The sequence below is a fragment of the Rhynchophorus ferrugineus genome, unplaced genomic scaffold (assembly GCF_030347505.1).
Source record: "Rhynchophorus ferrugineus isolate W39M unplaced genomic scaffold, kcgeb_rfMv2 rfM1, whole genome shotgun sequence".
NCBI classification, from domain to species: Eukaryota; Metazoa; Arthropoda; class Insecta; order Coleoptera; family Curculionidae; genus Rhynchophorus; species Rhynchophorus ferrugineus.
In genome coordinates this window covers 15,303,941-15,320,516 of record NW_027472580.1, presented here as the reverse complement: position 1 = coordinate 15,320,516, position 16,576 = coordinate 15,303,941, and the positions used below count along the sequence as shown (strand labels likewise).

Genomic DNA, 16,576 nt, shown 5'->3' with positions numbered 1-16,576 from the left:
ATATATATATATATATATATATATATATATATATATATATATATTTCGACAATGGGAATCTGTGAAGAAAACTCAATCATTTTTTAGTTTTTACCTTTTTATAGATCAGATGTTTTGACAACCGTCAGCAGCTTGCAGCTGTACTCAACTCAAAGGTATGCATTCGCTCGATAACTGGAATTAGCGGGCCCTGTCCATGTCTCTTGTAAAACACACATATATATATATATATATATATATATATATATATATATATATATATATATATATATATATATATATATATATTTTTTTTTTTTTCGACAATGGGAAACTGGAAAACTCAATCATTTTGTTTATTATTACATTTTTCTAGCAGATGTTTTGACAACCGTCAGCAGCTTGCAGCTGTACTCAACTCAAAGGTAATTCGCTCATGAGGTAATCTTAGTCAATAACTGGAATTAGCGAGCCCTGTCCATGTCTCTTGCAAAAAAAAGTTTCTCTCACTTGATATATTTAATAACATGCATTCAAATCAAATATATCTGCATGTCAAATATTTTCCTATACCTATGTTTTGTTGAACCTAAAATTTACCAAGCTCCAATATAACAATATAAGATATATACAGCAGAGCAATTTTGCAAAAAAAACTTCTCTTGCTGGATGATTAACTATAGCTTATATTCTAGTTTTAAACTATTTTTGTTTAACTCAAAGTTTTATTGTACAAAATCGGTAAAATGCAGGTTATTTAATTTTGCAGATCTTTTTCCCATCTCTCATGGCACATAAGGATTCCATCTCTATGAAAAGGTTTATCTTTGAAACTATTCATAAATAGGGCCATTTTTTGCTATTTTTGCTATATTTTTATAAGACGTGAAGCGCTGCTCAGACAGGCACGAGTCACATGCGGAACAATTGCCCTTCAGCTGCTTTTTTCTTGAAATTGGAGTAAAAAAGAAAAAAAATTCCTCAAAATATGATTATTTATATACATATATATATACATATATATATATATATATATATATATATATATATATATATATATATATATATATTAGTCTCCTTTTTACCAACTAAGGTTTATTTGGACTGGATCTACTGTCTGCTGCACCACGGTTCCCGGCATTAAACATATCGACTAGCAAATGACCAACTCAAAAATCATTCCGAAAGACATCCGGTCTTAACCAGTCTGGTTACTGGTATGATTGGAATCATACTCCTTGCCGGTTTTTGGACTCTTGCCTAAGGACAATAACAAACACAAATTTATGACCATGCCCCAGTAGGATTCGAACCCGCAGGGAACAACAGAAGGATCGTCCTATCTCTTTTAACGCTTTACCAAATAAGGCGACCCAAAGTAATTTAATGTACATTAACACTATATTAATCCTTTAAAATAATTAATCTATAGGCCAGTATAAGCAATTTCAATTACCAATTCATACCGAGACCATATATTATTTCTATTTAATCGCATCACAATGCAATAGTATTGAGTATTGAAGCACTTTATTAGTTTGTTTATTTATTAGCTATTATTTTATATCCTGTTTATTTATTCTTTAGTTTGTTTTCCTTTAATTAATTTTAGTCATATCAATATAACCAAAACAATTTGACAATGAAAATGGGTGGATTTGAGATTTTTCTACCCAAATTAACAGTTTTCCATTTGACGATGATGAGTTAATCGGTGTAGTAACTTATTATGCTGCTGTTCCATCATATCCCAATTGTCTGGTTTTGGTTTTAACGATTTGAGAGGCCAGAAAGTCCGAATAGTATGAATTTCGAGAATTCTTGGACAGGAACACAGCACAGGCTATTAAAGTGCTTCCGGGTACCTGAGCAGTTGAGAACTGAACTGTTTGCAGACGTTTATAAGCGATGGGAAAGATAAATAAAAGAAAAAATGGCTTCTATAGTCTCAAAATCTTTATAATGAAAAATATATCCAATATTCTCTGAGATCTCCTTGAACTTGTTTTGTGTTTTTTTTTATAAAATTTAATTCTATTTGATTGCCAATTTCATTTTTTATTACATTTTTATAATATTTGTGGATTTAGCAGCTACAGAGCCATTTTATAATCTACCGAGTTACATAATATCAGCTAGTTATTTCGACACTTTATTAAGAAGATAATACTCAAGACAATTAAGTATTTTTAGAGTAATTGTTTTAATTTCACCTCCTTTATCTCTAACATTTACTGATAAATTTAGTATGAAATACAAATTATGTAAAATTCTTCTTTTTTCTTTTTATTTTTAGCAGAAAATTGTCGTGTAACCTTGTCAAAACATGAGAATTATTTCGAACATTTAAGAAAAAATTGTACAAATTGAGTTTTAATTCGCGCTCCGCTCGAATTTTCGATATCCAATTTGGCATCCAATAACAAAAACTTTTGGAAACATGATAAGTGTTTTCTTTTCCTCTTTCGACGTGAAAATAAAGGGTGTATATTTTGTAGGGGGACTTTAATGTTATTGCTGGTTAAATTTAAATATTTGTTCGCATTCAAAGTATTACAAATGAAAATTATTACGTTGTATTTAATTCGAACTAGTATTGGGAACTATCGACTGAAATCGACTATCGATTGTTTAGTAATTGACTACTTTTTACAATCGACTACTTCAGTCGCTATTTTTGATTCGACTGATTTTATTACTTTTTACGAGTGACTGTGTCAGTCGGCTGTTTTCAGTCGCTATTTTCGATCCGACTGATTTTGTTACTATTTACTATCGATTGTTTCAGTCGTGTACTTTTAGATACCATTTTTGGTTCTACTAGTTTCATTCAACCGATTTTTAACGTTCTGGTTCTGTAGTCCTATCCGCGACCTTGACAAAAATGTGCTCAATTTATGTTTATATGGATTTATATGTTATATATATATAGTTTTATGATATTTTTGGTATTTTCCTTGAAAATAACAATATATTGTATATAAATATAGCAGAGTTTTGGAACGACATTTTTCAACATTGTTAATGTAGTAGGGTAAAAAGATTAAAATTGAAAATGATAAATATTAAAATACTTTTGACTGTTTTTACGTCAATAATATGTAATATTTCGATTACTCTCTCGAATTTTGTTAAAAATATTTCCATTCAATAATTAATAAAGCATTTATTTTATGTAAAAAAGCTCTAGTAGTTATTGTGCAATCATTTTTGATTATGTCATGAATTAGTTATTTTTCTATGATTCGGTGTATATTTAATTTTTTTGCTACTTTTGGTTATTGTACATGTTTAGTTTTTAGGTTTTGTGGGGTATTATGCCATTCCATAAATATTTTCATTCCTTTTTACAGATCCACAGAAAATTCTAATATAAAAGTAATTCCACTTCGTTTAAAATAAGATTATTAATAGTACTCAGTAATTATTTTTCCCTTTTCGTTTTTAAAGTTAGTACGTGAAGAAATAAGTGCATCTCCATCTCGCTTATACTACCGTTGCAAAATATAAGCACATATAAATTAACTGCTCCAGCAAGTATATCCGTCCTTTCCTCTCTCACAATTTAGATAGGAAAGGATATGTACATCTTCATCTGACATCAAGAAATGAACGAAAGAGTGGAACCGTGAATTTGACTAAAAATAGTAATTACATTTTTCAGTCGCTAGTTTTTTTATTTTATTTTGATAGCTCCCAACGTTAATTAAAACAAATAACTAATTATTGACACAATTAATTTTATGTACTGTTGTTATGATATGTTTTATACTATAAGGACAATACTTAGGGCAAATCGGCTTGATTGGAGTAGTCGTCAAAGCGACTGGACAGTCTTCATGCTGTTACAACAGTCGCGGGTTAGTATCCTACTATCTTAATATTAAATTTCTATGATCATGAAAGAATTTGATATTTCCCTATTTTACAGTAATTACTATTATAGTACTATTATATGAATATTTGACGTTGCTTTTAAGAAAATTGGTATTAAATATAAATAGCTCATCTACGTCAAATATTATCAAATATTATATTATATTGTATATTTCAAAAATCATCTCATTCAAAAAATCATGTTTATAGAACATTTTGTTTTCTGAGACAAGGAAAAATCTAGTTAGCTGACAAGGTCCAACAATGAAATGATTGATGGAGACTTGTTTGAAACAAATTAAGAATTAACCAAACCATTAGAAGATAATTTAGCAACCGTGGATGAACTCTTAAGAACTTAGAGGACTATGCACAAGAAAGAAAATTGGTTCTCTTCTGAATTTGTATTAACAAAAACATATTACGTATTATGAATAGTCAATCAAGTGACTATTAGCTCTTCTCGACTACTTATAACGATTGAGACGATTTCAAGATTGAGGCCAACATCAGACTCATCTTTAAGTATGGCTTCACTGGATACATGTTAATAGACATGTGTGGCTATAAAGCTATAGGAAAATCGAAGATATATTTTCCCCAACTATATATTTAAATACAGATCAATTATTAAACTTTAATGAAAAATTCAAATAATAATATCATCCATATAGCCATTAGTATTAAAATATGTTTTAAATAAAGTCGATTAAAAAAAATAGATTCAACTTTCAAATAAACGAAACTAATATTGGAACATGTATTTTCTTAATAGACATGTACGGAATATTTCAAAATAGCCTCTTTTAAACATGCGCAAGATATATTACTACACAGATAATTAATCGACTTAGTTAGGTCCCTATCTAACAGAATCCAATTATTTTGATTGTAAGATGTAAGTGATTGATCCTTGCCCAAACCTAAAAAGAACATAAGCAGCACAAAAGGCAACAAAGATGAAACAAAATCAGACATTATTACAACTTTGAAAGTGCACAAATAATTGATTATTAGCCGTCGTACATTCCAACATCCTTAATATAAAAGGAATACATAAAGAAATGCTTAACTGAAGTTAAGAACAAAGCGTCTTTGATTCCAGATATATCTCCTTTTTTCTTTTCCCTTAGAAACTTTTCGAAATGGAATTTCAGATATAATTTTATTTTTAGAACCGAAAAAATAGAAACATTCGTTTTTTTTTTAATTTCGTATATTGAAATGTTCCTTATAATTAAAAAATTTAAGATTATTAACATAATAAGTTTTTTTCGAGTTATATATGTTACAATTACAGATTAAATTACTATGTTTAACATTTAAATAATAATAATAAATTGAATTTGATTATATTTCACCATTCAATAGAGATCCATTGGATTTACAGACATTATCTAATTAACAGAATAATTATTGTGTTAGTGAGCGCATTGGCTACATTACCACTTTATTCTGTATATTATTTATTACTAGAGTAGAATACTTTTTATTATTAAAATATGTGAATGAATTTTTAACTATTTTTTGAAAAAATTGACATTGCTTTTAAGAAAATTGCTATTAAATATAAATAGCTCCTCTATGTCAAATGTCATCACATGTATATAGAACATTTTGCTTTCTGAGACAAGGAATAATCCAATTAGCTGACAATGTCCAACAATGAAATGATCGAGACTTGTTTGAAACAAATTAAGGATTAACCAGACCATTAGAAGATAATTTACCAACCGTGGATAAACTCTTAAAAACATTGAGGACTACGAACAAAAAAGAAAATTGGTTCCCTTCTGATTTTATATTTACAAAAACATATTACATATTACGAATAGTCAACCAAGTGATTATTAGCTCTTCTCGACTGTTTATGACGATTGAGACGATTTCAAGATTGAGGCCAACATCAGACGCATCTTTAAGTATGGCTTCACTGGATACATGTTAATAGACATGTGTGGCTCTATAAAGCTATAGGAAAATCGAAGATATATTTTCCCAAACTTTATATTTAAATAAATATCAATTATTACACTTTAATGAAAAATTAGAATAATAATATCATCCATATAGCCATTAGTACTGAAATATGTTTTGAATAAAGCCGATTAAAAAAAAATAGATTTAACTTTCATAAAAACGAAACTAATATTGAAACATGTATTTTCTTAATAGACATGTACGGAATATTTCAAAATGGTCTAAATACTACACAAATAATTAAACTACTTAGTTAGTTCACTATCTAACAGAATCCCATTATTTTGAATGTAGGAATTAAGTGATTGATCCTTGCCCAACTCTAAAAAGGACCTAAGTAGCACAAAAGGCAACAAAGATGAAACAAAATCAGACATTATTAAAACTTTGAAAGTGCACAAATAATTGATTATTAGCCGTCGTATATTCCTATATCCCGAATACATAAAGAAATGCTTAACTGAAATTAAGAACAAAGCGTCTTTGATTCCAGATATATCTCCTTTTTCTCTTCCCTTTGAACCTTTCCGAAATTAAATTTCAAATATAGTTTTATTTTTAGGATCGAAAAAATGGAAACATACGGCATTTTTAAAAAAATTTCATACATTGAAATGTTTCTTATTATTAAACAATTTAAGGTTATTAACAAAATAAGTTTATTTCGAGTTATACAGCTACAGATTATATTACTATGTTCAACATTTAAATAATAATAATAAAAAGAACTTGATTATATTTCACCACTTAATAGGGATCCATTAGATTTACAGATATAATCTAATTAACAGAATAATTATTGTGTTAGTGAGCGCATTGACTACATTACCACTTTATTCTGTATATTATTTATTACCAGAGTAGAAGACTTTTTATTATTAAAATATATGCATCAATATTTAACAATTTTTTGAAAAAAATTTTATGTTCGTTCGTATTATGTTTATATAATAAATAAACCAAATTGTGTTGGAATTTAATTATGTTATTAATGAAGCAGTAATATTTATTATAGCATTGCAATGTATTGTTTAGAACCGACATAAAATTCCCAGCTGCATAAATATAATATTACAGCACATATTGTAATGTACGACATGTTCTAGATGTTTTTCAATATATAAATATCAATGCAATAATATTAAATAATACCACTACTAATAACTAATTATTAACTATATTAGCAGACATATGTAACATGATAGTTGGCGAACAAAATATCTGATATATGCTATATTATAATATATAAATTTAGAACACCTTGGTAAATTGGAATGCTAAAATTTATAATATATGTGATTCCTCTTATTAAAATGTAAATCAGTAAATTGGAAATATCTAATTGGAAACAAATAATTTAATTGGATATTTTATTATTCGATATTTTGGATATATATTTGATAACTATCAGACACCAAAAATGTGGTGGTTATTTGGAGGAGGATAAGAATCCGTTGCGCCGTACACTGTTATTGTATAATTAAGATGGTGTGAACCTACGATGTGCAACTATGGAGTTACATAAAGGAATATAACATCAAAATAATCCAAATCAATCACTTGGCAGCATTGTAACTCTTTTGCAACACTCGACAGATGGAACAAGGTGTTGAAGAGACAAAAACCACTTTGAAATAATATAGTTAAATGATGTGTGAAAACTCTGTTTTAAAACTATGTCCTATTATCAAATGATAATTATATTCAAATCCTTAATATTAGATATAAACTTAGAACAATACAAAGCTAATATTGCTAGATGTTATGTGCTTTTTAAATAAAAACCCTTTCTTGATTATACATATTTTAATTGTGCAAGTTAAGGTTAGTAGAATTTTAATAACTATAAAAAATATTCATAATTAGATAACCACCAATTTTATCTCGGAAATATTCACTGTAAGGCTTTGGGTCTATAAAGTTATCGGTACTTTTAGGATCACTATCCATTGTGCCATGGAATCTATGAAATTTAATCAGATAGGACCAGATCTTGTCGATATTCCGTGTACTTGAGTACATTCTCGAGACTCACATATCCCACTGAAACACAGTGAAGTAAAGTTGAATGTTGTCATGTAGCAGTAAACTCTCTGCCACCTTGCTTAAATGGTCAATAAAGGGATTTTTTTCACCTTCGTATACTTTGACTAATTACAGATATTATTATTAAAGAACACCCTTCTTGCAGCTCCACTAGATCAGGTAACGATATTTTAAGCTTGCGACTGTCGTAAATATACAAACCCGCCAAAATATTCAACAAAAAATATTCTTCAGCTTTTGTCGCGAGTTTCTTCATTTTCAACATACAAAGCTTGTAAATGTACAGTTAGAACCTTGTAAGCTGTTGTTACAAGCTGTTAAAACATTTGTTAAAATAGTTTTTCCTCTCACTAGAAATACTATAAATCTATCACTTGTCGGTACATTTTGATAAGTTCTTGATAATACTGTTTTTCTACAGATAGCTCTAACAAAACTTATAATGATGCAACAAACAAATACTGTAAGCACACTTATCCATAATTAATAAAAATCTGCAAACAAAGAATATAGAATCGTAGTCACGTGTTATTTCGATTACACGTTGTGGAAAATAACATTTTGAAACTTATAATTTTTTTTATTTTAATGTCTAAAATAAATAAAATCTCAGTCTATATATATATATATATATATATATATATATATATATATATATATATATCCAACCATAAACCACAAAAATTATTTAATTAATAATTTAATAATTGCCCTCAACGTTTTGATAATCATAATTCATAATTTATTTAACTAATAAAATTAATTTTGTAATATCGTCAATCACAATAACTAAGGATATGATATACCATTTCTCTTATTTTAAGTTTAAAACAATTATCTTTTGGAGTTCCTAATTCATTATATTTCGTTTCAAACAACATGATATCATGTATTTTTGTAATTAAAATAAATATTTTAAATTAAAACAAGTTTTATCAGTAGTTAATCATCGTAAATTAAGAATACCTACCTATTCTATCATATTCGTCTCTTCTTGCACCAACTACCAAAACAAGTCCCAAACAATATAAACTCCACAAATACATACTGTTACCGTGTTAGTTAAACTAGTTTATTAAATCACCAAAAATACAAAACCAATAACCAAATCACATGTTTGATGGTAATATTATAGACGCAGACGTACAAAGATTTCTACAAGACGAGAAGCAATAAATTAAGTTAATTTACATCGCGCTATTGTTCGTATTGTCGGCGACAACAAAACGAGAATATCTTGTTTTATATTCGGTTGAGCTTTTTCTCACGCAGCAGGCGTCGAATTTAACGCTCGGGGAAGGGGGTTCGGCGGTTACGGAGCGACTTCGCTCTCGGACTCGCGATGGCGAACTAAGCGCAACACGAAATTTGTTGGAATATATAGGTAAGTAGAACGCAAGCTTACACCGGCTTACTGCTTTGGGATTTGTGTAACTTGATGCATTCTATCTCCCGGTATTTTCTCTTCTGTTTCTGCTTGATGCGCTGTCATTTTAACTGACATGGTTGGTATGTTGATTAAAATATGTGATTTTAATAGTGGTGTATTTTTAGTGAATATATTAAAAGAATATTTTTATTTGATTCCATATACTATATATAAAAATTAGTCCTTAATTTCATTCATACTTTTTAAGAGAATTCTAATACTACATAGAAGATCCTTAAGAGAAAAAATTTACGAGTATTTAATGTACAAAATATAGAATGGGAACTTAAATTGTGAAATTAGTGAAGACAGATTTATTTCTTCAAGTTGAAATTTTGAGATATCCCTGTTGCAGCTTTTCTTCCATATTTGTGTATAATTTTAGGACGTTTATTGATATCACGATATTTTTCTATCTTTTAATGTAAATATTACTTGTTTAAGTGCAAACTCTTAATACTAGAGATTAAATTAAAATTAATTATATTCCAAAGGATTCCGCCTTAGAGAAGAAAGAGTTTTTCAACGCAAACAATTACCTTAGAAAACCTCTTTTCTCTTGAATGAATCTTTCGGACAGGATTTTCTATTTTTTTCCATTTTAGACAGATGAGATGACTATATATCCAAAATTTTCATTTGCAATTTCATAGCTATCATAATCAATATGCAATTTCTAAAATTGGGTAGGGAGTAATATAATAATCTTTCATTACATCTACAGGAATAATATAATTAAAATACATAATATGTGCATATTTACAGATTTTCTCCCCTAACTTATCGAAGAGGAAAATATAGCAATAATTTAAATATTGTAATAAGCAGTTACTCTATCCACGTGAAAACTCTTAAAATGAATTAATAGCAAGTACAAACTAATCTTCTTTTAAATAAAGTAAACTGGGAGGTTGGGAAACTAAAAATTATGAAAATTTTTTCAATGCAGATAATTTTCAAATACATGAACTTGAGCTTTCAACTTCATGCTAACAGTAACCTGACAGTATAACAAAAAAAAGACTAATAACTAGGTGAATATGTGGTAAAATTGCAAAAGAATCTCTAAATTTTTTATTTATTTGTAAAATAACGTATATGAGTTTAATGAATAATATGAAATTATGTCAGCAAATTGCTTCATAAGACCGGATGTTTAGAATGGTATCTAAGTTGGTCACAGGTCAGTTAGTAGATTTAATTTTTGTAGTTTGCAACCCATATTAAGCAGTAGGCTTAGTATAAATAAACCAAGTTTCTAAAAACGAGACAAGCTTAAGCATATTTAAAAATTTAACAATGTTTCATAATATTAGTCAAGATTCACCAACTTATAATAAGATTATTTATCTTAATTTTTTATTGTTTATATATATTTCCATCACAAATATACAATTTCAATATAGCTACTATAATGTAATATTTTTAACACATATCAAATGTTTGTTTTGATATATTTTTAATTTAACTTCATTATCTAATTAGGATTACGGAAATTGTAAATGATTTTAATATACCTATAGGGCAGTTTTGGCTTAATTTTAGATAATGTGCTCTCAAAATCTTTGATTAGCCTTGATGGCAAATAATTCTTTTGTTATCAAAGTTCTCTGTTCTGTCGTATAATATTTATTATTTTTTACTTTTTTTTATAAAAAATTCTTTCCTAACTAAAGTTAACTATATATATATATATATATATATATATATATATATATATATATATATATATATATTCATTTCGGTCTAAGTATTACTGGATTTAGAGGCACTCATTATGTGAAAGAAAACAAAGTTTGGTGGCTATTACTATATATATACTTGCCGTTAGATTTAAAAAAAAATTATTTGGAGTGTATTTCATTAAAAAACAGGATAACAAATACTTTTCTACAGTTAATGTTGTTTCTTGGCTTACCTGATTGCAATATACGTAATAAATTATATATGGAAAACTCTTGCTTTATATAGAAAAATACCAAATCCTGGACTTTCCATGGATCGTCAATGTTGTCATCAGTAAAGATAGTTGAGGTTTATAATTAAAGGCGGTTAGTCGGTTAGTATCAATTAGGACATTCAAGTACGTAGTTACAGTAAGTTTATTGAAAATAATGACTTGAACTCTAACAGAGAAATATCTAAAATAGCTTATGTTCGATTAATTAGTTTTAAATTCAGAATGAGTGCTCTTCATGTATTCGCTATTGGCATTAATATAGATCTCAATACTTGAAAATTTTATTAACCATTCAGTGATGCATTAATACATGAGCAAGTAACAAATAAGAAGCAAGTAATACATTGAGAAAAAATTTATTTTGACCAACAATAAACTTGAAAAAGGATTTTTTCGTCAAATTATGGCTATTGAAAAACGAAATATTTCCATTTTTTATATTTCTAAACTTTTTAAAAATAGTAAAATGTGTTGTTACCTTAGAAGAACTCAATGTATCAGGTCAATCGTTCAAAAAAACATTTTATATTGTGGGAGTTGGTTCGGAGCGAGAGTATATCCGAGAATAATTTAAATATAAGGGCATATTCTTAAAGGATTAAGCTTTAAAAAAATGAAAAAAAATATTTCTCATATTTCTTAATTAGAATGCCTCCATAATGTCCCTTGTACTATTCGATTTTGCAATTTTCTAAGTCATTTACCCTATCAGATTGTAGCGTAAACGGTCAGGGTCAAGTTTTTTTGTATCAAGCGAGCTCATTTTGCATGTTTATAAGTCATTCACTTTCTTTTGAACGCGCGTGTTGTTTAGTGGATTATGGGTATAGTTATGTTTCAGATTTAACATGAACATAGCCATTTTACCGTATGCAACTTGTTGACATATTTGGACATAATCATTTGTATTACATTTTAACAAGAAATATTCAAGTATTTGATGTTATCGATAGAATGCCAAAATGTATGTTTTTTTGATATACTGAGTTCTTGAATAAAATATGAGTGGAGTATATATAAGAGAGTAAATTTATTGATAAATAGTAAAAAAACTTACCGTATACCTTCTAATGTAATGGTTTAGATACTACAAAGTCAATAGTAATATTTGAGTTATAATACTATATAGGACTGCATGAAATTTATTATAAACCTACATTAGAATGATGTTTTTTATAAATTTTGTTCAATGTTCTTTTCTTGACCCATAAAACCATAAAATAATCATGTGACGATGACTACACCTCAATACAAGTGTGTAAAAAAACTTTTAGATCAGTCAAATTACATTACTACATATAATTTTTTTATATCTCTTAATATAAAATTACATAGTGACTGTATTTGAAGAAAAAAATCATATAAAAAATATACGCTAGTAAAACTATTATAACTCGCATACAAATGAGGTGGGTCTATTTTCTTACTCTTTACTCAAATCTTTCTTTATCAAACCATATTGACAATACTATCTAAAGGGGACAAAATACTAAAAGTACTCGCCTCAGCGGTACATATACTTAAATTGCAATGATACGGAGAAGATTTGCATAGCCCCTGTGTAAGGATAACACGTAAAATTTCCACATGTTCCAAAATGTTCCACATTTTTTGGCTTGTTGCATACCCTCCTTGTCCACTACACCAATTTTTAATTGGATGGGAACAGGACAAGTTTACTGTGGATCTCTTCTCACGTTGATATACCGGGAAATCAGAGCGCGGATAGTGAGGCTAAATCGGCAGCCTCCTCTTCCCTCCCCATCACGTATGTTTGTGTCCATATGGAAGTTATCTCATTCATTTCTTATTTCACAAGTAAAGAGGTCGTTGAACCCAAGAGATTTTTTCTCTTTCTTCGCATTCATTCCCTTCATCACCATGCGGTAGCTTTGAATGGACTGAGATTGGGCCTGATCACTGTGAGTGTTGTCACCGTGCCCCTATTTATTAGTCTACCACATACTGAACGACTGTTCACGGCTCACCCAGATTAGATCTAAGTCTGTTCTGTAAAATTTTAGAAATGCCTTAACAGGAGAAAATACAGACAGACTCCTTGGATTTCTACGAGAAGTCGATTTTCTCCAGAATCTAGCCTATGCTAAGTTTCGTGTTACTGACCAATCTGGATAGTACCTCTACTCCGATATGGTTGTGTTAGAATTCCTGCATTTGTGTTCATTTTTAAATTGTATATACACTATTACACTTTTAGCCCCCTGTTTGTGTTATTAATTTCATTTATTTTATAGTTTATTATTTTATATATACACTTTATGTCTATCTCCTTCCCCTTTATATCAACACCGTACTAATGTGACAAAGTGACAGCAGAATTTTTTCGTTAATTGATTTATTACAACGTTACTAGTCGTTGTCGACTAACCTACAATGAATTTTTACCATAAATTATATTTAGGCATAAATCTAGTATGTCCCATTGGCGTAATGTAATAATCTTCAATCTATTCTAATCTAGTAACCTCCAATGATGTTTATAATAGTTATATTTTTCTACAAAACGAACCTCACTATACTACACTATATTTTTCTTTGATTCTTTTGAGTCTGCTTCCTGGTCTGGTGTTATCTGAGGGTTGTATTACTTCGATAGTGATGTGAGAATTTAGTCTCTCCTCATATCTCCCTATTAATCGTTTGATTCCCTCAGTGACAGTCGTTATTTGAAGGTCTCGTTGTACGTAATTAGTCCTGTAATATCTAAGTGTACCTAAAACACCTCTCGCAACTTTGTTCTAAAAAACTTCTATTATTTTTATACTACTTTTCGCAGAACATCCCCGTAGTTGAATTCCGTGTATCCAAGGTTCAATATTTTCTTGTATAAGAGCAATTTGTTATGTACTGATAAATGAGATGTTGTAACAATTAACCATTACAATTTCCTCTATTTAAACTCCAGTTTCTTCATTTCCTTTTTTACGTGTTCGTTCCAGCGAAGTCCTACATCACGATTAATTCCAAGATACTTGTTATTGTCATTATTTATTGTTATTTGTGCTTGTACGGTTTATTGAACATGCACAGATTTAGCTCGGTTTGTTGATTTGGTAATATTTTCTGTAGCTTATGGACAAGGCCGTCAAACCATACCTTATAGAAAGAATGTGCTACATCTAAAAATATAGCTGAATTTATCTCTTTACCTTCATAGACTTCTTCAATTACTTATCTCACTACTGCCAGTAATCTGCATCGATCAAGTTAGGCAGTTTTATAATTCCCTTCTTGGTAGTTTTCTGTAGCTTATTATATTAATTTTCTGTAATATACTGCCGCTGCTCCTGGTTTTTTATATATCTGGCTAAATCAAAGAAGATATCAAAAGGATTTTCCGAAAAATCGACTGTCCTCTTGAGATGATTGGCAAATACAGAGGCTCTTGTGTTAGTAGAAAAGTGTACTGACATAAAAAACCTACAATTTTGTTTACTAGATGAACAACAGATTTACTGATTTAATAAACTCTACTGTTATATGATAATCGTTGGTTCCAAACTACACTTTTATTATAAAATTAACGATTTTAAACCGTTCAATTGTTAGAACATATTTGTCACCGATTGTGTCGATTATAACATAGATTTACTAACGTAATAGAGTCTAATAAGTTTAAGATAAAACTATTGTTCGGATATAAGGTCTTGTTCAGATAAAGTTTCATTAAAGCAGTGACGGTGCGGTTTTATCTTTGTCTCTATTTGTGGAATATTACCAAACATCAATCAAAATATATTGACACGCAAAGTTTAGTCTGTTCAGACGACCGAGAAATAGGCGAATATCCCGACATAACTAAGAGAACAGGCAAAGGCGCTAAATTAAAAGTCATGTCACTCATCCGTTTTGTCGAGGCTATCAAACATTGACAAGTTGGGTTATATTATATGGACCAAATTAATTCAGCAAATATATTCTTAATCATAACTTAAGTAAGTAAGATATAATTAAGAGTGATCTCATGTCATCAACATCTTTAATGCGTTACCTGCCGCAATTTGTAAATTTCGCAACTTGAAATTCCTTTTAGAAGCAAACAATATCTTCCTTTGGCTGTTGGATACGTTCGAACATACAACCGAATCCGCCTGAAAAAAAGACTCGGCTGTCAAATGAAAGCAAAATTCTTCAAAGCATTAGTGGAATTGTCGAAACCAGACAGAAGAGATTGCGTATGTAAACAGTTTCTTCGAACAGGAACGACAGAATGGAGGTCCAATCTTGTCAGTAATATTTGTTAGAGAGGTAAGCATTTTTACTATTAAATATTATTACAGAAGTTTTTATTCAAACTATTTTTAACGTGTTGCAGCTGCACTGAATATTAATATGGACACGGTCATTGAAATATCTCAAAAAATTAATATATAATTTTCTCTTCACCAGAAAGAAGACGTTTTCATACCAAGCGGGTAACTGATCAAGATTAGCGTGTTATTTGCTGCTATTAAAGATTTAATTAGATAAATGATAAGCATTAGATCAAATTTATTAACTATATGAAATGTAGAAAGGCATAAAGTAGCTTTTTCAATATAAACGTAATGTAAAACAATTATTTCAGAGGAAACTGCTGATATGCGGCTCTTTGAGGGATGTAGAAAATTATTTCGTACGTTGTTGGGTAATATAGGACTTAAAAGGTATAAAGATTACTGACGAATACTTCCAGATATTGCTTTAAAAAGCATAACATTTTTAAAAGTATATAATGAAATCAAGGTAAAATTATTGTTTCAATTTGTGTATCTAAATAAGTTTAAATAGATATTTCACAATAGGAGTAATTGACCCAATGGTCACTCATGGCAAGATGATATTAAAATAGTTTTAAGACAACAAGTAGATGAAAAATGTTAAACCTTAGAATAACAATCGCTTAGGTTTTTTTAGTCGTAACATTCATTAATAATTCATAGTAGATATATTATTCGTCATGGTGGAAGTATTTAGTTGTAATACAGGGCGGTCTCTAGGTAATAAATGTTAATATTGCAATCATGCAAAAATATATTTGCTGAAAAATTAGTTCTATTCATAATAGTACAAGCCCTAGCATATCTGGAACGAAGTTGCTTAAAAATCATTTATTTTCAATAATAACATAAAAGCTGCAAGTAAGTTGGGAGTAATTGCCTAAAAATAATCTATTATTAATAATAGTACAGGAACTGCCAAATCTGAAAAGAAAATTATATTATAGCAATTTTTTTTAATTAAAATAAATGTTTAAACCTAGCTTTCAAAAGTCCTTCCCGTCCATTTTTAAATGCACTTATTTG

At 28.9% G+C, this 16,576-nt stretch overlaps 1 protein-coding gene and 1 non-coding gene across 2 annotated transcripts in view; one reads left to right on the top strand and one right to left on the bottom strand.

Annotated features, from left to right (window-relative positions):
• Nucleotides 1-9,206, bottom strand: part of LOC143195241 (cyclic GMP-AMP phosphodiesterase SMPDL3A) — a 232,734-nt gene extending 223,528 nt beyond the window's left edge. Inside the window, exon 1 of the mRNA XM_076402233.1 lies at nucleotides 8,852-9,206. Coding sequence (XP_076258348.1) covers nucleotides 8,852-8,927 — 76 coding nt within the window. The 5' untranslated portion in view covers nucleotides 8,928-9,206. The remainder of the gene's footprint in view (nucleotides 1-8,851) is intronic.
• Nucleotides 9,207-12,765: 3,559 nt separating this feature from the next.
• LOC143189406 (U6 spliceosomal RNA) lies at nucleotides 12,766-12,872 on the top strand. The gene has a single exon (XR_013003861.1). It is a non-coding gene; the product is annotated as a U6 spliceosomal RNA (small nuclear RNA).
• The last annotated feature ends 3,704 nt before the right edge of the window (nucleotides 12,873-16,576 follow it).